Source organism: Squalius cephalus (genome assembly GCF_949319135.1).
Source record: "Squalius cephalus genome assembly, chromosome: 3".
Classification (NCBI taxonomy): domain Eukaryota; kingdom Metazoa; phylum Chordata; class Actinopteri; order Cypriniformes; family Leuciscidae; genus Squalius; species Squalius cephalus.
Genome location: NC_137124.1, coordinates 43,848,596 through 43,871,427, shown reverse-complemented (window position 1 = coordinate 43,871,427; position 22,832 = coordinate 43,848,596). Strand labels below are relative to the sequence as shown.

Genomic DNA, 22,832 nt, shown 5'->3' with positions numbered 1-22,832 from the left:
CAACAACCACTTTGAATCTTCAAAAAGAATCGAGCAGTTTAGTCAAAATTTTCTGAAGAGACAGTCGCTTTTTATGATGAACAAATTGAACTTAGGCTGTTATCCACATATAAACATTAATCAACTCAAACATCAGTTTATGGAAGTAAAATAATGTCAAATGTTTTTGAAATAAAAAAGCCTGTTGACTGCACTTTTGCACCTCCTGCTGGTGAGGTTGACTAACAGCAGATGGAGAGTATGCTTGGCAATCTACTGCTTTTCCTGCAGTTCCTGGATGTCAGTGTTGAATTTACTGTCGAATTTGAACCACTGAATTTGTGGAAGCGAATTTGCAAAGCGAAATAAAATGGACCGGAAATTGCCTGTTGAATATTATAGGTTGTATTTTTAAACAGTTTGAATATTTTGGAAGTGAAATATGAAAGGTGAATATGGAGTATTGAATTTTTAATAATGAAAATGTGTTTGAAATGTTTTTAATTGAAATATTCACAGCTTAAATATTCAACCATGTTGAATTTCAGCCCATAAAAATGCAAGCCCTAAAAATACAATGCATTAAAATGCAAGCATGGTTGATGCAATGCCTCTTTTTTTCAAGTAGTGCAATTCAACAGGCTTTTTTATTTCAAAAACATTTGACATTATTTTACTTCCATATCAGTTGTGGTAAACATGTTAGCTTGATGTAAAGTAGCACGCTTGAGCTTCCGCAAGAGGTTTGTTCTCTCGCGTCAAGCAGGTTCGGTTGAGCTTCTGTATATGTTCGCTGATCAATGTTTATATGTGAATATTTCTTTCTAATTGAGCTAAATTAAATGTGTTCATCATATAAAGCGATTGTGTCTCATCAGAAAATTTTGACTAAACCATTAAATTCATATGGATTAGTTTTACGATTTCTTTATGAACATTTTGAAGCGTCAAAGTGAGTTGCATAGCTGTTATGAAGTGACAGAAATCTCTCAGATTTCATCTAAAAGTTCCAAAGATAGACGAAAGCCTTACGGGTTTGGAACGTTTCATTTTTGGGTGAACTATCCTTTTAAATTGACTTCAGGTTTCACAATGGTAAATGGTATACACTTGCTAAATAATGTTGACCAAAAGGGTCTACAAAAAAAACTGTTTCTTCCCTTTACATGTACTGATGTAAAGGGAAGAAGCTTGAGGTAGCTTAAATACTTAAGAATAATAATAATAATAGATTCTCAGCTTTAAAAAAAAACAAAAACAAAAAAAACATGTGAAGAAAGTTTAATTTAGCTAATTTTAGATTTATTAGAAATAGCTTGACTAAAGAAGCAGCAGTGTTATTTATGAATTCCAAACATGAAAATCTGTTCTTAAACCAGTTGAAATTAATAAACAAGCTTTTAAGGTTTTAGATAAAAAGCCAAATAGCTCCCATCATTATAGTGTTTTAACTTTAATTATCTTTTGAGTTGGGAACAATTTTATTAAATTTGCTGATTTAGTACTTGTTTTCAAGATTTTAAATGGTTTTGCTCTATCAGTTTTCAAGGATTATATATATCAAATAACAGGACTGTACACAAGAGCTGGTATAACAGGTGATTGTAATATATCATTGAGGAAAAAGTACCTTTGGCTAGTTATCATTTGTTTTGAAAGGAACACATGATTGGAATAGACTTCCAACAGAACTAAAATAATTCAAACATATTACAGGTCATTGTGGTAGAACAGGGGAAACTTATGAAAGTGATTAACCCAGAAACTTCATTATAAAAGGGTTGCCGACCCCTGCTCTAGAAAGTTGAAATTGTGGTTACTGTTGAATCAAAATTTAGCATTTGTAGAGATTCTGTTATGGTAGTTTTGTATTTGTGTGTTGAATTTAGTTTTTTGTTTTAAACAAACTTAAACCGATAAATCCAGATAAATGTAGGTGTCGTCAGCATTAAGGTGAAAGGACACTCCATACCTGTTAGATCCCAAAGGAAGCATATAAAGAGAAAATAATACATGGCCGAGAATTGAGCCCTGGCGAACACCAGAATTCCAGAGGAGAAATGATGTCCAAGGCGGACCGCATAAGTATTAATTATGCGTTACTTAACTATTAGTTAAGTATGATTGAAACCATTGCAACACCATACCCATTTTCGCTTCCCACAAAGGAAACCTAATTGGTCTGTATCATAATTATGTATCCCAAATAGGGATGTGACGGTGAGGAAATTTTCGCACCAGTTAAGGTACCACCTGGTTTCTACTGGTATCACCTTTGGGGGGACGCTGGAGTTTTTCCCCCTTTTCCACCTTGCTTTTTGATTTTAGGCTTTGTTCAGACTGCCAGTCCAAATCCGATTTTTGTGCATATCTGATTGAAATCCGATCAGATTTAGCAAGTGTGAATGGCAAAAAATCACATGAAATGAAAATCCGTTTCAATCTGACTGCTCTAATCTGATTTCGCATAGTTTTTGTAACTTTCTCACGCCACGTAAAACATAATTGCAGACATTGTTATAGGAAACATGCAGAACATCACTGCAGAAACAAGGTTGTGTTGTCAAAATGGTTATCAAAATAACGGTCGGGGGCAAGTGATGTAATCGGTGTACGGCTGAACATCGTGTAAGAGACTACCGCAGCAAGCCTCACCTTGAAGTGTTAGTGGTCCCACTTCTTTAACTTATTAAAATATGACTTGAAATATTAAAGGGATAGTTCACCCAAAAATGAAAATTCTGTCATCATTTACTCTCCCTCAAGTTGTTCCAAACCTGTATGATTTCCTTTCTTCTGCTAAACACAAAAGAAGATATTTTAAAGAAGGTTGGTAATTAAACAGCTGGTCCCCATTGACATCCATAGTATTTTTTTTTTCCTACTATGGAAGTCAGTGGGGTCCATCAATCGTTTGGTTACCGACTTTCTTCAAAATATCTTCTTTTGTGTTCAGCAGAAGAAAGAATGTCATACAGGTTTGGAACAACTTGAGGGAGAGTAAATGATGACAGAATTTTCATTTTTGGGTGAACTATTCCTTTAATAAAATGTGACTTGTTAGTACATAGTTAAAGACACTTAATATAAAGCGAGTCTATGTTAGTTGTGGTTGAGTGCATTTGAAATTGATATTAGACACTGAGGGAAATTGTTGTATTTCCAGGTATGAAGGGCAGAGAGATCAGTTGATGCAGCAGTCATTTAACATGGAACAAGCAAACTACACCATCCAGACACTAAAAGACACCAAGACCACTGTAAGAATGCAGTCATAAGAATACAAATAAAACATAAAAATGTAACTTATTTCCTTATGTTTCAACATTAGCAAATGCTGTAAGCCTACCTTTTTGTATGTATGCATCTTTTTTTTATTTTTTTTTTAAATAGGTAGATGCAATGAAAGTTGGTGCCAAAGAAATGAAAAAAGCATACAAGAATATTAAAATTGATCAGATAGAGGTAAGATTCCTTTTGTCCCTTCAACAAAGTAAAATAGTAATTGTAACAAACATTAGAAAAGTTTTGCTATTCATGCTGCAGGATCTACAAGACCAGATGGAGGACATGATGGAAGATGCTAATGAAGTACAAGAAGCTCTAAGTCGCAGCTACGGGACACCAGACATCGATGAAGATGACCTGGAGGCAGGTTAGTTAAAACAGGCATTGAGGTAGTTTGTGCATTTAGCAGTTCAAATTTTGATCTGTAATGATTTTAGGTCCATTTCGAATAAATATATATTTACTTTGTTCACTATAAAACATAATAATGTTGGTTTTACATCTGTGATTGTTTGTTTGTACCATAAGAGCTGGATGCACTTGGTGACGAACTCCTTATGGACGATGACAATTCCTATCTGGACGAGGCTTCTTCTGCTCCAGCTATACCAGAGGGAGTGCCAGGAGACAGAACCGCTAACCGGGTATACATGCTTAAAGAGCCACAAATCCCTAAATCACTATATATATATATACACTGTATTTTCTGGAATATAGGAATAAAAGTCCAGTTTTTAATCCTCTGAGACGTGCTGTGAAATATACTACCCATTTCAGTAATAAACAAAAGGTACACAATTGATAAATGCACTGGAAAAGATTGTTTCATGGATTATAATTTTATTATTAATTGCCAAACAGTGGCAACTTATTACATAAAATTAGATAAAAAAAAATACTGCATAATCCATACTGTTTCTCATAATTTTTTTTAAAATAAATCTGTATTTTGCGAAATATAAAGTGTGTATGAAATGGCAACACATTAGTATTTCATTCTAAACACTGCATTTTTATTTACCTGTTATTTTGCTTAGTATAACAGTGGATGTCTCCACAATGAAGACATTATTTTTAATTGATTTGCGTATTCTGCTGTTTGCACACAGGATGGAGTACTGGTGGATGAGTTTGGCCTACCTCAGATTCCAGCTACATAATGGAACAAAGTTACACAATTCTAAACCCTCAAATGAATTGGACAAATATCTGGATCTACACAAGATTATAACCCTTTAATGCTCCATTAAGAATCAATCCATGATAGCTTTCACCATTAATCATTGGGGTTAGTTTTTTTTTTTAATGTATGTGGTATTTTCTTCTGTGTAGATTCTATTGCTATGATTTATTTTCTAAAGGAGTTGATACTTTGTACGGCAAAACACTTTCTTATTCAAAGCAAATATAAAGAAATTATTATATGACAATGTTTGAAGGTTGAATGTGCAGTCTGTTATTTTGTGCAATTCTGCAATGCCAGTGGTTCAAAACTGGTAACAAATCAAAACCATTTCAGTGTGAGAACAGAGAAAATAGAAATGGCAACTGACTCGGGAAAGAATGTGCCTGTTTCATTTAGAGAGAAACAATAATAGACAAAATCTTATGCACTCCTTTTATTATGGGAATTTACATAGAGTCAAACATTAAGAGCAAAAAGAAAAAATCAGTACACAAAAGTAAACATTTATATACCTAATAAATCTACTGCTTTTCGAAATAGGAATTCAATATACATTTAGTGATCCAGATGTCACCAGCTGAGTCTGTAGCTGTTAGGAAAGATCTTCTTGTGCAGATATTCCACAACCTCCTCTTTATTCTTGAGTTTTTCAAACTCATAGTATGAAATCTAGAGACCATTGAAAAAAAAAAAAAGACCATTGTAGGACATAAAACTAAACTCCAAACTAGTGCAAGTTAAGCCCAATTAAGAATAAACGATTAGGGTTTAAAGGTATAGTTATCTCAAAAACAAAAAGTCATTTTACTTGCCCTCATGGTGTTATAAATTTGTATGACTTCAGAAGGCTCGGATTAAACCACTGGAGTTGAATGGATTGCTTTTACACTACCCTTATTATCCTTGTTCATGTTCAGAGCTTGAAACTTTTGTATCCGATCGAATGTTAAAAAACAACAGAGACATTTTTTTAAATACAGGGGTTGGACAATGAAACAAACACTGGTTTGTTATAGGTTTCACGCATATGCGCAGCCTGGTGGTCGAACATCTCTGATTTTACATTCCATTAGTAAGATGTCAAGTTAACAGCCAAGTGTTATGCCACGTGCCAAATGACATAAAAGTTTTTAATAGATAAATGAAATGTGTACTGTTTGTTACATGATGTTTCCATTATTTCATGATTTCTAGTATTTGTACAGGCTTTACATTTGTATTTCAATGTTCTAATTAGCAATTATTTTAATTTTACTTATGAAGCAGATTTGTTATGTGACAGCATTAAGTAAAGTTTCTAAAGAGTCAAGAACATTTGCTCCAATGCACACAGCAAGACTTGTGACAGAATGGTTTGATGAACATGAAAGTGCAGTTGATAGCCTACACAGTCACCTGTTCTGGAATGGCTCAAAATCCCTCTGGCCATTGTGCCAGACTTGTATCTGTCATTCCTAAGTCGAATTGATTCTGTATTGGCCGCAAAAGGAGGACCTGCACCAGTGGTGTCAAACTCATTTCCTGGAAGGCCACAGCCCTACAGAGTTTAGTTCCAACCCTGCTCCAACACAAATACCTGTATTTTTTCAAATAAGCCTGAATGACTTGATGTGCTGGATCAGGTGCATTTGATTAGGGTTGAAGCTAAACTCTGCAGGGCTGTGATCCTCCAGCAACTGAATTTGACACATCTGCCCTACACCATACTAATAAATTATTGTGGTCTAAAACCAGGTGTTTCAGTTTCATTGTCTAACCCCAGTACATTTGTAAGTTTACATACACTGTGCACAATCTGAAAAATGTTAATTAACAAATTAAGAGGGATAATTAAAATGGCTATTTTTAGTATTTCTTTGAATAAGCAATTTCACACAAGTTTACATATAGTCCAAGAAGAAATAATTGAATTTACACAAATAATCCTGTTTCATGAGACACTAGTTTGTCCTGTTCTTCAGAAAAACCCTTCAGGTCCAGCCCATTTTTTGGTTTCTTCTGCATACTAGAACCCTATTTAACAGTGGCTGTAGTTTCACACTGAGTACAATTCATACACAGCAATTACAAAAGGTGCAATCATTCACTGAAGCTCAAGAAGAGTAAACTGTCCTCATTTTGTCTTCTGGGAAATTGTTCTGGTATTATATGTAGCTTCTGAAGGGCAGTGCTAAATTAAAAGAAAAAATTCAAATAAATAAAGTAAAAAAAGTATGCATCAATGATTGTTTGTGCCCTTTTGTAATTGTCCTAAGCATTAAAATTAAAAAGCATATAGTCTGCTGGAAAGGGTTCAAATATGCAAAAGATCCTGGAAAACCAAAGAATGTGCAAGATTATCCAGATACAGAAAATCTGATTCTAAACATCTGATGTGTAAAAGCTTATTCAGGTTAGCACTAAAAAAGGCAATTTTATGATCCCTTTTATTTTGTTAAAACTACTTACATTTTGCAGATTCTGCAAGGTGCATGTAAAGTTATGACCATAACTGTATCTTGTGTTTAATAGAAGAAAGAATATCATGAGGAACAATATTAGGGTAAATGACCAAAGTTTCATTATGAGGTGAACCGTTCCTTTAAAATAAATTTTTTACATATTTTAAAATTATCTATGCAAATACACTTATGAAGGCAAGGTAACTAACATTTTAGTAAAACAGACAGCCTGTAAATAAAAAGGCAAGAGAAATTATGTTGGTTTTACCGGAACAACTTCATATCCAAGAATCCTCAGATGACGCTGCTTGATGGCTTCCTTGCCTAGAAGTTTCTCTGCATTAGCTGCAAAGCGCTTTGACCCATCAATACAGAGAGCAATTCTGATAACACACAAATTAATGTTGAGCTCAGAATATATAATCTTACAGACCACTAAACATCAGTGCCTGTTTTTCCCCCGCAAAGATCAGGACATGCATTACCTCTTATGGACTTCTTCTGAATGACAGGCAGGCAGGACATACCCTTCTTCATCTAGTTTTATCTCAATGTCTGCAGATATACAAACAAGAAAATATTGGCATATACGCAACCACAGAAACGTGTTAGTGTCAGAAGTTGACTGCTGTACAATTTTCAGGGTCACACTGGGTGTATCATCTTTACCTAGCGTATAGCAGTATGGTGTAAGTACTCTGGAAGCAAAGTAAGATCGAGCTCCCAGCAGATCCACTAGGCCAGACTTCACAGCATTGTAGAATTGAGGATCCACATGAGTTTCCAAAGACTGTCCAGAAGCCAAAAATGACTTCACACGAAACTTTGGCGAAAGTCGTGGACCCTGCATGTTAAGTGTAGGAAATGAGCATGGTTGGTTATGAATAAATAAGCAACTTAAACGGTGTTTGGTAAATATAAACACAGAGTCAATTACACACCTTCACATTAAAATAAATTACTGATTATAATTATGAAGCATTTATAGGTCCAAACACCATTTTTGTTCATGTCCCACAATTGTGGTAGCCTGGAAATCCAAACCTAAATCTGAAAGATTAATGGTGTGGCATCGACTAATGAAAATTGGCCAGCTCGAGAGGCAGCACCAAGCATGCATTTGAAAATCTCACTGCAAGCAATTGGATAACACTACAACCAATCACAACAAGCCCCATATGCTTAGCTACCAGCGGAGCAAACTGGTAGATTAGACTCTTGCCGTATCCGGTCGGCAAAACAGCAAAAATGCCCTTCTTGCAAAGGAATGATTCGAGCGCTTTTTTTTTTCTGTTCCTCTTTTAGATAAAAAGCCAAGTCTAACTCGTTCATTGTAGCGGCCAAAGCCGATTCAAACAACTGGTGTTCATCCATAGCCATCTTGCAATGTTTACTAATGACTTCGACGTCACAGCGCTGTTGTCATCTGTTTAGCTCGCCTCTGGCCCACCTATATCAGATACACTGGTGTGATTGGTGCAGCTCGGATACAAGGGCATATTTAATGAGCATCATTACTCGACGCCAGAGAACTCGCTGAGCAAATTCAACTTGTGCTCTCGCGAGAACTCTGGATTTCCAGAGTACAATTGTGGTATCATTGTAATAGGTATTAGCTGAATTTATATCTCAACACTTTTGACATTATTTCAAATGAATTTGTTTAATATAAATATTACTTTAAACCAACTTAAAATTAGTTTTTGTTGTTGATTACTATTTATATATATATAAATTATATTATTTATATTATTTTTTTTTATCTAAACGGAGATGTCCCACATATTTGAGTCCCTGCCACAACACTGAAAAAGACTTTGATATTTTAATGTCATCAAATCTAGTTTCTATGGAAACAGTCAAGTCACCTTATTTATATAGCGCTTATTACAATAGAGATTGTTTCAAAGCAGCTTTACAGTGATAACCGGAAAATAATGTTGAGCCACCCACTCAAAAAATAATTGGGCCACCCACACTAGTCCACACTAGATTACTCACAAGATCCAGACAAATAAGTTAATGATCATCTTATTTCTGAAGTATTTATTGCATAGATATGTAACACTTTAAGGTTCCATTTGTTTACATTAGTTAACTACATTAGTTGAATGAATTAACAATAAATAATACTTCTAAAACATTTATTAATCTTAGTCAAATGTTTATTTTAACATTTATTAATACATTATTAAAATCAAAAGTTGTATATGTTAATGGTCTGGGCTTAGATTAAGCCAGTAATGGGCCTTAGTTCAATTTGCGTAGCTTTTATTAATGTGCCTTAGAAAAACACATTACTGATGTGCATCTTGAGACAAAACAATGGCACTGACATATTTTAAGATCTGTCAGTGCAAGTTGTTTTCTGTTAAAACAGCTCAAAAATGCTTTTTAGTCTGGGACTAGGCTTAAGCCTTATCTGTGAAACTGGGGGAATATTATTTAATAGATCTGAGCTAACATGAACTAACAATGAACATTTGTGTTTTTATTACCTGATGATGATGATGATTTCTGCAACAGCGCGTGCTTTACTTGTCTCATTCACTCAAAAGGATTTAATTCTTCAAAATGAATACAAGCTTTCCATCAAAGGAATATTCTATAAAAGGATATTACTTTCCATACCTTCCAACAATATTTAGCTGTCAAGGTAATGACATTGTATTGCACAATGTATTGCAACTTTAAAAGTATTTATGTATTTAACATTTAGAAAAATTTTGGCTCTCAACGTCCAGGATGTTACGGAGCCCGTAAAGGGACGTGGTGGTCGAAACATTTTTTGGTTGGGAGATTTTTTTTTTTTTTTCAAATCTTTTGCGTTCCCCCGAGAATCTTTGCGTTCCCTCGCAAAGATATTTGCGTTCCCACGCAAAACCTGTTTTGAGCTCGGACAGACACTTCCTGTTTAATGTCCCGCTGGCAGTGTTTCAGAGCTCCGTACGTTAATGGAGCGTTTCATAGTGTTTGAACTTGGACTCAAATATAAAGAAATGCGGTCAGTGCTTAACTCAAGGAGTTCAGTGAAGCTGGCAATATTCACATAGGCTATTCGAACTTCCCTATTCTTGAGCTAAACGTTGTTAAAGCACAAAGGACACCTATTTACAATCACAGTAACCTAGACAACGAGCTACAACCCAATTCTCATCAAAACGAGCTTTATAATATTACTTTGTCTCTAACCAGACGAATGAGAGACAAGTCCAAATAAGGGGCCGTCTGTAAAGTGCAAATCCCACAACCCTTCTGCACATTTTATATTATTGAACATATTCAATAGCTTCACTGTGATCACACTGTACTGTCACCAAATTCAGTTCACACATCACTGCTCTCCTGCTGGTTATACTACATAGTTTGATTTTTTTTTTTGCCAGAATATATTTATTAAGTTTTATGCATACACAAACACAAGACAAACAACCACAATGCCTATCAGAAAAACATCTCTTTACAAAGCAACAATCTATAAATATTTATCACTTATCTTTAAAATAAAAATATAAAATAAAATACATGAATAATACAAATCAGGTGGTACAAATTGTTGTACATAAGTGAACTGCAGTGTCCACACATCTCAGTCATTGTCATCTGTTAAATCCAAATCTTTGACACAATCAATAAAAGTATTCCAGATATTCTTAAAAAAGTCTCTGTTTGCCTTTTAACACATATGTAATCCTCTCTAGTGGCAGAGCAGACAGCATCTGCCGTAAACATAAAGTGCCTCTTGGTCTACATGTTTTTTTCCAAAATAAAGCTATAGGCTACATCTTTTGGCGTTAAGCAGACTAAGGTCTATAAATGTACGTTCATTTTTTGTATAGTTATGCTTCTCTGGATATAAGCCCAATAAAAACAATTTTGGTTCTAATATTATTTGTTTGGAAATAATATTTTGAATAATGTCTCTTACTTCTTCCCAAAAGAGTGTAATTTTTGTACAATGCCACATACAGTGAACCAGTGTTCGTCTACATTGTTCACACTTTGAACATACATCAGGAATGTTTCCATTATATCGACAGAGTTCCACTGGTGTCACATATGTTCGCATTAACCATTTAAATTGAATAACTTTAAGACGAGTATTTATTGATGTTGTGTGGGCTAAAGTGCATGCATCCTGCCAGTCTTCCTCTGAAAGTTGCAATGACAAATCATCCTTCCAAGCTCTAAATCTATCATGAGAACTTTCATGAACGTAAGACATAATCAGATTATAAAACTGAGAAATAATGCCTTTCTTTTGACTATATTTTAACAACAATTCTTCCAAGTCTGAAGTGGTGGGTTTCGTTAATATATTGTTTTGACTTGCTCTTATAAAACTCCTGAGTTGGAGATATTTAAAGAAATGTTTTTTATCTAAATGAAATTTATCTTGTAATTCTTGAAAGGTCATAAGTATGTCAGATTCTGGCAAATACACATCTTGAACCATTCTCAGTCCCTTAGTTTTCCATAACTTAAATGTTGCGTCTGCCCTGCCTGGTGGAAAAAATTGGTTGCCCCATAAAGGGCTAAATTGAGACAGACAATGTGAATCTTTCAAAAGTGTCTTCACATCACTCCATACTTTTATCATGTTTTTAAGAATTGGATTTTTAATTTCTCTTAATAGTTTTCTTATTGTATTTGAGTATATATAAGAGGGAAGAGGGAAGTTTAATCCTTGTGATTCCATTTCTATCCAATGTGGTGAGTGATTAGTATAATAAAACATAATAGACCTTAGCTGCGCAGCCCAATAGTACAGCTTAAAATTAGGACATTTCAAACCTCCACGTTCATAAGGCAAGTACAGTAAAGACAAACGAAGTCTTGCCCTTTTATTATTCCAGAGAAAACGTATAAACATTTTTTTCATTTGTGAGAAAAAAACAAATGGGGGTGAAAGGGGAATATTCTGAAACAGATATAGTAGCTTTGGAAGAATGTTCATTTTTAAAATATTAATTCTCCCAATTATAGATATTGGCAGCGGCATCCATCTATCAACTGAATTTTGTATTCCTGTTACTAAAAGATTATAATTTACCTCAACTATTTTTTCTAAACTTGGTAAAATCTGTATCCCCAAGTACTCAAATTGTGTCACAACATTAAACTGTATAACATCTGGGATTGGGTTTGCTCTTTCATGTTCATTTAACAATAAAATAGAAGACTTGGTTTTATTGAGCTTGTAACCTGAAATTTCACTAAATAACTGGATGATTTCCAGAATGATCCGTATTGATGTGTTTAGATTCGAAATAAATAAGATCACATCATCTGCGAACAGAGAAATCCTATGTTCAGTAGGTCCTACTGTAATTCCACTAAGATGGGGATGTGAGCGTATTGCAATTGCAAATGGTTCTATTGCTAACGTGAATAATAAAGGTGAGAGCGGGCAGCCTTGCCGGCACCCGCGTTTTATTGTTCGTTTGAGAAATATTTATGTTAGTGATGATTTCAGCAGTGGGGCTATCATATAATATTTTTACCCATTTAATAAAATTGTTTCCACATCCAAATTTTTCTAATACCCGGAAAAGGTATGGCCATTCAACCCTATCAAAGGCCTTTTCGGCCTCCAATGATAGAAGAGCTGTATTTGGCGCATCCTTTTTACAATAAATAATATTCAATAATCTCCGTACATTATGGAAGCCCTGCCTTCCCGTGACGAATCCATTTTGATCTTGATTTATTACATAAGGGAGAGTTTTTTGTAGTCGTTTTGCTAATAATTTAGAAATGATTTTTAAATCTGAATTCAAAAGACTAATGGGTCTTAGATTCTCACATTTATCTAAAGGTTTTCCTGGCTTAGGCAGGAGAGTAATCAAGGCTGTATTTAATGAAGGAGGAAGAAAATAGATAGAAAGATTTCTTCAAGCATGTCCAATATAGGTACCAAAAGTTTATTCTTAAATTTCTTATACAGATCTATAGGAATGCCATCAGGCCCTGCTCTTTTTCCAGATTTCATGCTATCAATGGCTTGTCCAATTTCTTCTATTGTAAATTTTGAATTTAAATTAACTCTATCGTCCTCCGAAATAGTGGGAATATCTATTTTATTTAGAAAGGTGCTTATATTGTCAAGTTTAATTGTTGCTTGTGCTTTATACAATTCTTCATAATAGCCCTTAAACGCATTATTAATTTCTATTGGATCCAACAGTGTCTGCCCATTTGATATTATTGATGTAATTGGAGATTTCGTTTCAAGCTGTTTTATTTGCCATGCCAACAATTTGCCAGCCCTATCACCTTGCTCGTAAAATGTCTGTTTCAAGCGTAGAAGACTTGAGGCAGCTCTAAAAGCAGACTGCTTATCATATTCAGCTCTCAATAATAATAATTCTTTCTCTAATTGTGAATTATTAATGTTTGTAGAATTATTTACTTTCGTTTGAAGGGCTCTTATCCTATTTTCCAACTTTAATCTAGTTTCCTGTGTCTTTTTTGATTTAGAACCTGTATAACTAATGATATGCCCTCTCAAGAAAGCCTTGAAAGCTTCCCATTTAACGCATGCAGTAGTTTGTGTAGTATTAATTTGAAAGTATTCATCTGTTTTCCTAAATATTTTACCAAGTCTTCATCTTGTAACCATTTATGTTGGAAATGCCATCTGGGTGGATCTCTTAATAATTTATCATCCCTATAGGCCAAACAGCATGGTGCATGATCCGAGATCACAATATTATCATAAGAGCAGTCAGAAATTTTAGATTGCAATTCTGAAGAAACAAGAAAGAAATCTATTCTAGAGTACGTCTTAAAGGTACCCGAATGACAAGAATAAGCTCTAATATTCGGGTTTCTCTCTCTCCATATATCTAATAAATTTAAATCTCTCATAAACCTATGGATTGTAGCCCTACAGTTGTTATGTGAATTATCAACCCCAGTTGATCTGTCTATTTCTGGGTTTAATGTACAATTAAAATCCCCGGCTATCATATGAAGTCCTGAAAGTGTTGAGAGAGTAAGAAATAGGTCATTATAAAAATTGCTATCATCCACATTAGGGCCATAAACATTTGTTATATTTAGCATTTCTGATAACAAAGATCCTTGAAGTATTAGAAATCTTCCCCTTTTATCTTTAATAATATTTTTTATTTTAAATGGAACCGACTCATGAATTAGTGTCATAATCCCTCTAGCTTGAGATGTAAACGATGCTGCATACAGAGTGCCCTTCCACCTCCTTCTCACCCTTATACTATCATCAATGAGATGAGTTTCTTGCAACAGTACAATTTTAGCATTCATTTCTTTCAGTTTATTCATAACCTGTTTTATCTTTTGAAGACGTTGCAAACCTCTGCAGTTCCATGAAATAAAATTAAGATTCACTTCTTGAGACAAAACTTAAAAATTAAATTTACCAGGTTGCTTTGCAATGTAAAACTATCCTTGTTTATAGGCATAACAAATTGGGATGTTAGAACAAACATCCAACACTCTGAACAAACATAACCCCCCTCCCCCCCCCCTGCTGTTGGTCTCCCGTTATTGCTAAGACCGGTCCACACCAGTGAGGATCAGTCAAACCACTCTCTTGTTCCAACCTACTCCAATTACTACTGCTGCTGCTACACTCTAACAAGTATTAACTTATAACTCCTGCTCACTTCGATTAACACTCGGCTTGTTGTATGACATTAACATCTTATTTGTCTCATAATAATGTGACCTCTTATGATCACTGTTGAATAGAAGTACACGGTCATGCTATATAATACACTTTTGTAAATATATAGCTTCAAACTTTAGTACATAATAATTACGTGTCAGTCATTAAGTTAAATAAGATAATAAAATAAATTGAAAATGGGCTTGTCATGGTTATTTGTGTCCTGCCTTCAACAAATCACATACCACATTAATTGGCTCTATCATCTGGTGTTCCTGTCTCTTCTTCATGCAAGTGTTCTTGGATTCTCCTGAGAAAAACGTGTGCCTCAGCAGGGGTTTTGAAAGAATGAGTTTTGCCCTTGTGAGTCACCAGCAGGGTCGCGGGATGAGACATTCCATGGCGAATACCCAGTTTACGTAGTTCCACGCGAACTGGGTCGAACTTCTTCCTCAGCTGGGCAATTCCCGTAGCCAAATCTGGGTAGAAACGGACCTGTTGGTCTTCGTAATAAGCCTCCCTTTTCTCCCGTGCAGCGGTAAATACTGCCTGCTTGTTCTTATAGTTGTGAAACCTCATTATCACGGTCCTCGGGCGTGATGCATTGTCGTTCTTTGGTCCAATTCTGTGTGCTCTTTCCAAAACAATAGAGGACCGTAGCCCCTCATTTTCAAACGCCTCGGGGATCCATTTCTCTAAAAAGGCACACATGTCCCCGCCGTAGATTGTTTAAACGAGATCTGGCTTCTAAGTCCATAAGTTTATCCTCCATGGTTTTGTTCTTAGCTTGTAGCGTGTTGACTTTAGCTTGCAGGCTAATTAGCTCGTCTTCCGCGGTGGAAATACGCTCCTCCGCATGGGACATGCGTTCACTGCAGTCACTAATCTCCTTTTTCACATCTTGTAGAGTTGCTGCCAAGCTATCAAGCCTAGAGGTGAACCCTGTTTCCATTGAGCCTAATTTTGCCAGTATTTGATCAGCTTTGGTGCCTGCTGGTTCATTTTCATTGTCAGTTTGTGTAGTCATGGCCTGGTTAGCCTTGGATGCTTCGTCACGAAGATTACAGTCAAACAGGCTCGGCTGTCTGGTTGTCCCACCTTTCCCCTTTTGTGACTTTACCGAGCTAGGCATCACACCTCAAAATCTTCTTCTATTTGAAACTGTAAATGAGCAGGAGAGCTTTTTTTGCGAACTTAGCAGCGGAGCAGCAAAAAAAAAAAACACGTCTTCCTACATGGCCGCCATAACCGGAAGTCTACATAGTTTGATTTAAAAAAAATGCATAATTTTTATAATTATTTATTATGAAATAAAATCAATAACTTCACCCTTTTTAGAAAATATATTATAAATAACTTCACACTGTTATACAGTGATGCCATCAAATTCAGTAATCAAATTTAATGCAAAAGCTGCGTACAGTACCAATATAATTTGTGTAAAGAATAGGCCTACTTACTTTTTTATGTGCAATTACTTCCCAAACTAAGTGTTGTAGGCCTATAACCAACATTAGAACAGTGATGTGTGAACTTGACCCATCATTGTGAATTATATTCCAGAGTGGGATGGCCATCGTTGTCCAACAGGAGATCAGGGCACTGGCATATTTTTATCTATAAGGCCATGCTTGGTCTGTTGCCATCCTACATCTGTAGTTTAATCACATGGAGAAGTGTTGATTCTTATTCATTGCGATCAAATGATCACTTGCTGCTCTTTGTTCCATTTGCCCGTACAGAACTGGGGAAAAGGGCTTTTGTTTACTCCGCTCCTTCTGCATGGAACTTTTTGCAAAAAGACTTGAAATTATCTGAACTTATTTCCTTAAATGCTTTTAAGTCCAGATTGAGAGAACCTGAAATGACCTCTTTTAATTGCAAATGTTTTTAATTATTTGTATTGTATAACTTTTATAAATGTAATTGACTGTGTTTTCTGCTGCCTCTTGGCCAGGACTCCCTTGAAAAAGAGGTTTTTAACCTCAATGGGACTTTCCTGGTTAAATAAAGGTAAATAAATAAATAAATTTGGTGTGTTACAGTGAAGTTATTGAATATTTTTCATAATATAAAATGTGCAAAAGCAGTGTAGTATTATCAGTGGGTCACCATTGATATGTAAACTGAATTGGGTGGCACTACAGTTTGTAACATTGAAGTCAATGACTATTTTTGACTATGAGTTGATGCTGTAGTCGTTTTTGGGTTATATTGCACTTTGCAGACGGTCCCTTTGAACTTGTCTCTGCCGCCTCCTCATAGAGATCCATTTAGCCTATATTATAAAAGCTTGTTTTGATGATAATTGGGTTGTAGCTCGTTGTCTAGGTTACTGTGATTGTAAATAGGTGTCGTTTGTGTTTTAACAACGTTAAATGTGAATATTGCCAGCTTCACTGAACTCCTTGAGTTAAGCACTGACCGCATTTCTTTATATTTGAGTCCAAGTTCAAACACTATGAAACGCTCCATTAACGTACGGAGCTCTGAAACACTGCCAGCGGGACATTAAACAGGAAGTGTCTGTCCGAGCTCAAAACAGGTTTTGCGTGGGAACGCAAATATCTTTGCGAGGGAACGCAAAAGTATTGGGAACGCAAATATCTTTGCGAGGGAACGCAAAAGTTTTACGTGGGAACGCAAAAGATTAGAAAAAAAAAATTCTCCCATCCTAAATTTTTTTCCACCACCACGTCCCTTTAGGGGCTCCGTAGGATGTTGATTTCTTTAAAAAAAACTAAAAAAACAAACAAATGCAAAGCCATTTTATGAAAATTTCGCCTTAAAATAGCTTGAATGTAACTCTACTCCATTGCTTCATTGATTCTAAACATTTAGTAGGCTACTGTATATGAATATGCTAATTAGCCCCGGCCCCACTCACAGATTCACTCGGCCAACTGACTGAACGCTGCACAATGGTATCGCTCTTCACAACGTCGGACACATAATGTGGTTAAATATGATTCGCCAACAATGTGTAATGTGTGCTATTGTTACACAAACCATGTTCCCGTTCGCCATCTCAGAGTCAGACAGCTGCCTTCTAACAATCATTAGAAACGCTTTGAACAACTCAGAAAAACGTGGGAAAGTAATATACATCATACACCTGCTATATTGCTAAATCTACCTGATATTTCATATCAACAGAAAAATATACCGGCATAACCTGGCATCTCTCGAGACTCCCTGTTAGTTTGCTGTTAATGATATGCTAAAGCTCGCCAGCATGTTGACGGTTACAAGGTAGTTTGTGACGTCAGAAACACCAGCGATTTCAAACCGCGTTTTTGAGACTGTCTTTGGTTCACTGCAGTTTTAAAGAGAAAATACTCAGCAATAGTGTTGACTTATGAATTTGTACATGGTTTTGTCTTAAAGCATATTAAAAACACCACATAGACATATGAACAACATTAAAAGCTTGATTTTCAGCACAGGGCTTAATTTTTTTTTATTTCCCCAGAAAACAAGACATAATATCTTATGGAATTTTACTACTTTAGTAAAGTCTTGATTTAAGAATTTTTCGATATTTGGATTGAAAACGAGACAAAAATACTGAGTGAGAAAAGCATTTTTTGCAGTGTACAGCACAGAGTCGGACATACTGGTACTTCTGCAGAAAGACTTCTGTAGAAAGTTACTTTATTTATTGTATCAATCATTTAAAAATCATCATAGTGATCATGGTAACCAGTTATCGTTTGTCTTAAGAATTACATTTTTCCCCACCCCTAGCTAAAAGGTGATTCGATTTGTGCTCTTTATTGTACTGAAATAAAATGGACTGCATTTTTTATATAGCGCTTTCACAGACCCAATGGCCACCAAAGCGCTTTACAATATTGCCTCACATTCACCCATTCACTCACTCATTCATACACCGACGGCGGTGTCAGCCATGCAAGGCGATCCAGCTCGTCGGGAGCAGCTGGGGTTAGGTGTCTTGCTCAAGGACACCTCGACACTTGGTTACATTCTTTCATCCTGACAGAGATTAATTTCGCTCTTGGTGTGAAAGAACCATTTGTTAGTGATTTGCTCAGCTTTTTTACATCATGTTTGGTGTGAGATAGAAAAATACAGTTTTACTCACATCATAAAACGGACACTCCAGCTTTACAGTCATGTAGAGTTGAGTCAGCTTTGCAAGCACTATGGGGTCCAACCCATTGCCCTCCCCTTAGAAAGTGCAGAGATGGAAAAGATATTATTCAAAAAAGTAAGCACAGAAGCATGTTAATGATCAAGTGTTAAATAATTTAAATGATTTAAATGAATATTCCTGAAAATTAATCCCAAGTACTGCATAGAACATGCTTCTTCACTACTTCTTACCCTGTAGCTGCTGCATGAAGTAAGGGCTGAAGACTTTTGAGACGAAGTTAAGTGGGTACCTCTGTAGAAGTGTACAGGCATACAGTAGGTCTAGAAGGGCTCTGGGCTGAAATTGTGAAAACCGGGCATGCAAAACAGACTCCACCTTTCCGAACAATCTCCCAACGTCAGGTGGCAGATATCCCAAATCTCCCAGTGCAGCTATCTGTTGTGACACCTGCCATGTCGAGTACTCCTCTGCGCGATACACAAAACTCTCAGCCACAGTGTTAAAAACTGGTGGAGAAAGAATGCGGCGTCTCTGGAAATACTGCATCACCTTGGTTACGGTTTCTGCATGAGCGGTGAAGGTAACTTTGGGCACATGACGCTCAAGAGCTTCCACAAGAAAGTGGTCGCTGTGTCCATAGTGCATAAGTGCTGACAACACCACAGTCAGTTCTGCATCTGCAAAGTTTTGCACATGATGAACAGCTTGCTTGCAAAGCGCAATTACAAGTGGTAATGCTTGATTCTGTCTCAGTGTGACTAAAGCACCTAGAATCTTACTAACCGCCACTGGGTCCATTCGTTGCGTCTGTCGAAGTGCCTGCGCATTCATTTCATTTAGAAGCTCCAGGTAGTGTCCATCTTCACCCAAACCATTTGCTAGCATGCAGTAAACCGCAACTAGCTCTGCCATATTCCATTGAGCTGGTTCTTCATTTTGGAGCTGATTCATAGCCAGTTTTACCATCCCACCGTCAGGCCCTTCCAATGCAAAGAAAGCCCTTGATAACCCACATAGCGCTTCAACACTTAACTGTTCCAAATCTAATCTCTTCTGGCATTCGAACACTAGCCTCTGCACTAGGCGGCTCTGAGGGTCAAGGTAGAGACGCGTACAGCCCAGGAGAGCTCTAACCAACACTTCATCCTCTAATCCGGCTGAATCATGTTCCAGTCTTTGACAAAGTTTATTAAGGGCCAAATCTGATAGCAGTATCTCTGGTTCCCGAAGACCACATGTGGCATCCTGCTCCAAGTCAGCCAGTCTGTGAAGTATAGATACTGCTGCTGCAGCTGAGAGGACAGGGTAAGACCGCAAGAGACATAGAACTTGCTGAGATGAAGTACAGGAGGAGAGTCGTTTCATAAAGGTGTGGTCCTCATCAGAAGTAAGGTGGTGCAACAATGACAGACCACTTCCACTGGCGAGGAGCTCCTGGTAAGGGCGAATGGTTCCAGCAACAAGGAAAAGTGGGTCTCGTTCTGCGGTGCATATACGCCTTGGACTGAGGTTGGAACGTGTAGGAAAGCAGGCAGCAAAGGTTCGAAGACAGGGAGAAACCAGACGCTTACCAGTGCATGCTTTCAGTGAAGGAAGGATTTGGTCATCCAAATGTCTCAGCAAATGCAGCCTCAGTGCCAGGGTTTTGGCCATCATAAAAAGAGCTACCATATCCTTAATCTGCAGTCAAAAACAAAAGAAAGAACATGTCAATTAAAATTAAACATAATCTACTAAACTTGTGATCAGGGATATCCGTTTTCTGTTTCAAGGTACCGTCAGTAAGATTTCAAATGTGTGACTTTCAAAACCTCAAATTGATGCTTCCTCAGTTTCTCACTCCATCCTTCAGCTTGTAACACAGAAACCATGCAAATTCTGCTATGATGAAGGACGAGGTGGAAAAGGTTGTGGTAAGGTCACAATAACTGACTAGATAGGCACCGATTGATAATATATATATATATATATATATATATATATATATATAGGTCATCTCAGTAACAGTCATAAAAGGTTAAATTAATATCAAAAGTGCCATTGTTACTATTCAGCAGCTATTATTCTAAATATACACATGTAACTGATGGTATATCATATATAGCATTTGACATGTAATTTATGGCTATCCTGTGTTCATCATGCTTGTAGAGGTACCTACTCTGTTAAATAGTTTAGAAAGATTGTAATGTTTTGGAATATAAAGCATAATGTCTCTTAATAATAATAATTAAAAGAAAAACACAATTCCAATTAAATATAATTAAATTGTCATTTCCATGTCTAAGGGGATACTGGGGTGCTCTATTTAAGCATAGCACAATTTATACAAAAATATGAGAGTTATATACTGTATGCATGATATAGCCTAACGCTACAGTACAACCGTTTTTCTTTCAGTGAGTGGGATGTGTATAGTTGTACACTATTATTTAAAAGAGTGTGATGAATATCGTGGATCATTGGCTTTATCAAGCCAACATACTAATAATAATGATGATAATAATAAGACATTTCTATTTCAGCCACAGTAAAAACTCTTGAATCATTTTGTAGTGAATCATTCAAGTGTGAAATCAACAATCTAAGACTGAAGAAAAAAATAAATGAACAGCAGTTACCTCTTTTACATGGGTCCAGTGCAGATTTCACACAAAGCGGCACAGTTTTTAACTAGTCATACACATGACACAAAATAAAGTCGGGCTCCCTATGATACATAACGTACAACCAGAGCCCGTCTACGGAGAGCCTGCCCACTCCCTATTAAGCCCGAATTTTGGTTGTAGTACCACCAGAGTTCCACTGGGGGCGATCGCCATGAGTGCAAAATGAATGGGAGTCAATGGGGCTAGACGGCTAAATTTGTCTCTTTCACCCGATTGCCGTTGAGAAATCTCAGATCTGATTGTAGATTTTGCAAGTTCAACATGGGTTTTAGGTCGAAAGTTGAATGAACGAGTACTTATGTCGTTTTGATTTCTTACAGGTTGAGTTGTTGTTGCCCATAACACGCTAGCATTCTGCTAATGACGTCAGCATTCTGACGTCATTGACATTTTGAAAGACTTTTTAAAGCAAATAAGTGACTCTAAAAAATCTAACACCCAGCAATGTGTAATTTCTTTGCATCTCCTTTCGAATACAACATTCAAATTACTAGACAAAAAATTATATCCTGAGAAAAGTGGATTTTGAGGGGTATACCGCCATTGACCTCCATTCATTCTGCACTCGTCCTGTGAGCGCCCTCATATGGAATCAGAGTGGAACTGCAACCAGTTCAGAAGCCGGAAGTGTAGTGAGAGTGAAACTTCTCGCCATATTAGACATTCTTCTCTGGTGTCTTCTTCTTCTTCTTCTTCTTCTTCTTCTTCTTCTTCTTCTTCTTCTTCTTCTGGTGTTTATTGGCGGTTGGCAAACCAACTTGTAGGTGCATTACCGCCACCGACTGGACTGGAGTGTGGACAGGATACATGCTTATAGGATTGACATAATGCGACATATGTATGGGAATTCATGAGGGGAAAAAAAACAAACAACAAAAAAACCCCGGCCTAAATTCTTTTTCTTAATTTCGTTTCTTTATTAAACTTAATAATACTATCATATATAGCTTTTTCCTTTAGTATACCTATTATAGAAAAATCTTTATGCTCAGCTTTAATTAGTGACTGAATAAAATGACGTCTTTCATTGTTGTATTTCCTGCAGTGAAGTATTACATGTTCAACTGTCTCTTGCTGACTACAGTGATTACATTCCCCTGTTGGGTGCTTGCCAATTTTAAACAATGTGCTATTCAATCCTGTGTGACCTATTCTCAGACAGGTTATAATATTCTCTTCAATTCTGTTCCTGCTCTCTCTCCTCCCAGCACCAACTTGTTGTTGAATATTATATAAGTGTCTTCCTGTTTCAATACCATCCCAGTGTACCTGCCATACCGATTGTGCATATTTCCTAATGAACACTTTAGCTTCTGCTTTACTTAATGGAACTTGTAAATCTATCTGCTTTAACTTTAAAGATTGTTTAGCCAAAACATCTACCTTCTCATTACCCACTACACCAACATGAGCAGGAACCCAAATAAATTGAATTGATATACCCATAAGCTTTATGTTATACAATTTATGGAATATTTCATTAACCCTCTGAGGTCTGAGC

At 36.3% G+C, this 22,832-nt stretch overlaps 2 protein-coding genes across 3 annotated transcripts in view; one reads left to right on the top strand and one right to left on the bottom strand.

Moving 5' to 3' along the window:
- chmp5b (charged multivesicular body protein 5b) overlaps positions 1–4,699 on the top strand; it is a 14,354-nt gene extending 9,655 nt beyond the window's left edge. Inside the window, exons 4-8 of the mRNA XM_079867480.1 lie at positions 3,146–3,239; positions 3,373–3,444; positions 3,526–3,634; positions 3,796–3,911; positions 4,377–4,699. Of these exons, the coding sequence (XP_079723606.1) occupies positions 3,146–3,239; positions 3,373–3,444; positions 3,526–3,634; positions 3,796–3,911; positions 4,377–4,427 (442 nt within the window). The 3' untranslated portion in view covers positions 4,428–4,699. The remainder of the gene's footprint in view (positions 1–3,145; positions 3,240–3,372; positions 3,445–3,525; positions 3,635–3,795; positions 3,912–4,376) is intronic.
- Positions 4,700–4,871: 172 nt separating this feature from the next.
- On the bottom strand, positions 4,872–22,054 carry fastkd3 (FAST kinase domains 3). 2 transcript variants are annotated; one of them, XM_079867479.1, is made up of 8 exons: positions 21,284–22,048; positions 18,893–20,342; positions 18,651–18,736; positions 7,564–7,738; positions 7,380–7,449; positions 7,163–7,277; positions 6,902–6,950; positions 4,872–6,623 (listed from the first exon to the last, which is right to left on the bottom strand). In XM_079867479.1, exons 2-7 carry the CDS (start codon positions 20,331–20,333, stop codon positions 6,933–6,935), a joined length of 1,905 nt encoding a protein of 634 aa, XP_079723605.1. In that variant the 5' UTR covers positions 20,334–20,342; positions 21,284–22,048; the 3' UTR covers positions 4,872–6,623; positions 6,902–6,932. The 2 variants fall into 2 exon arrangements, with proteins under 2 accessions (XP_079723605.1, XP_079723604.1); XM_079867478.1 differs by lacking the exon at positions 6,902–6,950 and having other exon boundaries at positions 4,872–5,122; positions 21,284–22,054.
- Between the last annotated feature and the right edge of the window lie 778 nt (positions 22,055–22,832).

Coding starts and splice junctions, on each gene's coding strand:
- fastkd3 (XM_079867478.1), bottom strand. CDS start 20,333: ATGGTAGCTCTTTTTATGATGGCCAAAACCCTGGCACTGAGGCTGCAT. Junction 18,737..18,892: donor CTTCATGCAGCAGCTACAGG/GTAAGAAGTAGT, acceptor GCACTTTCTAAG/GGGAGGGCAATGGGTTGGAC. Junction 7,278..7,379: donor TCAGAAGAAGTCCATAAGAG/GTAATGCATGTC, acceptor GTGTGTTATCAG/AATTGCTCTCTGTATTGATG.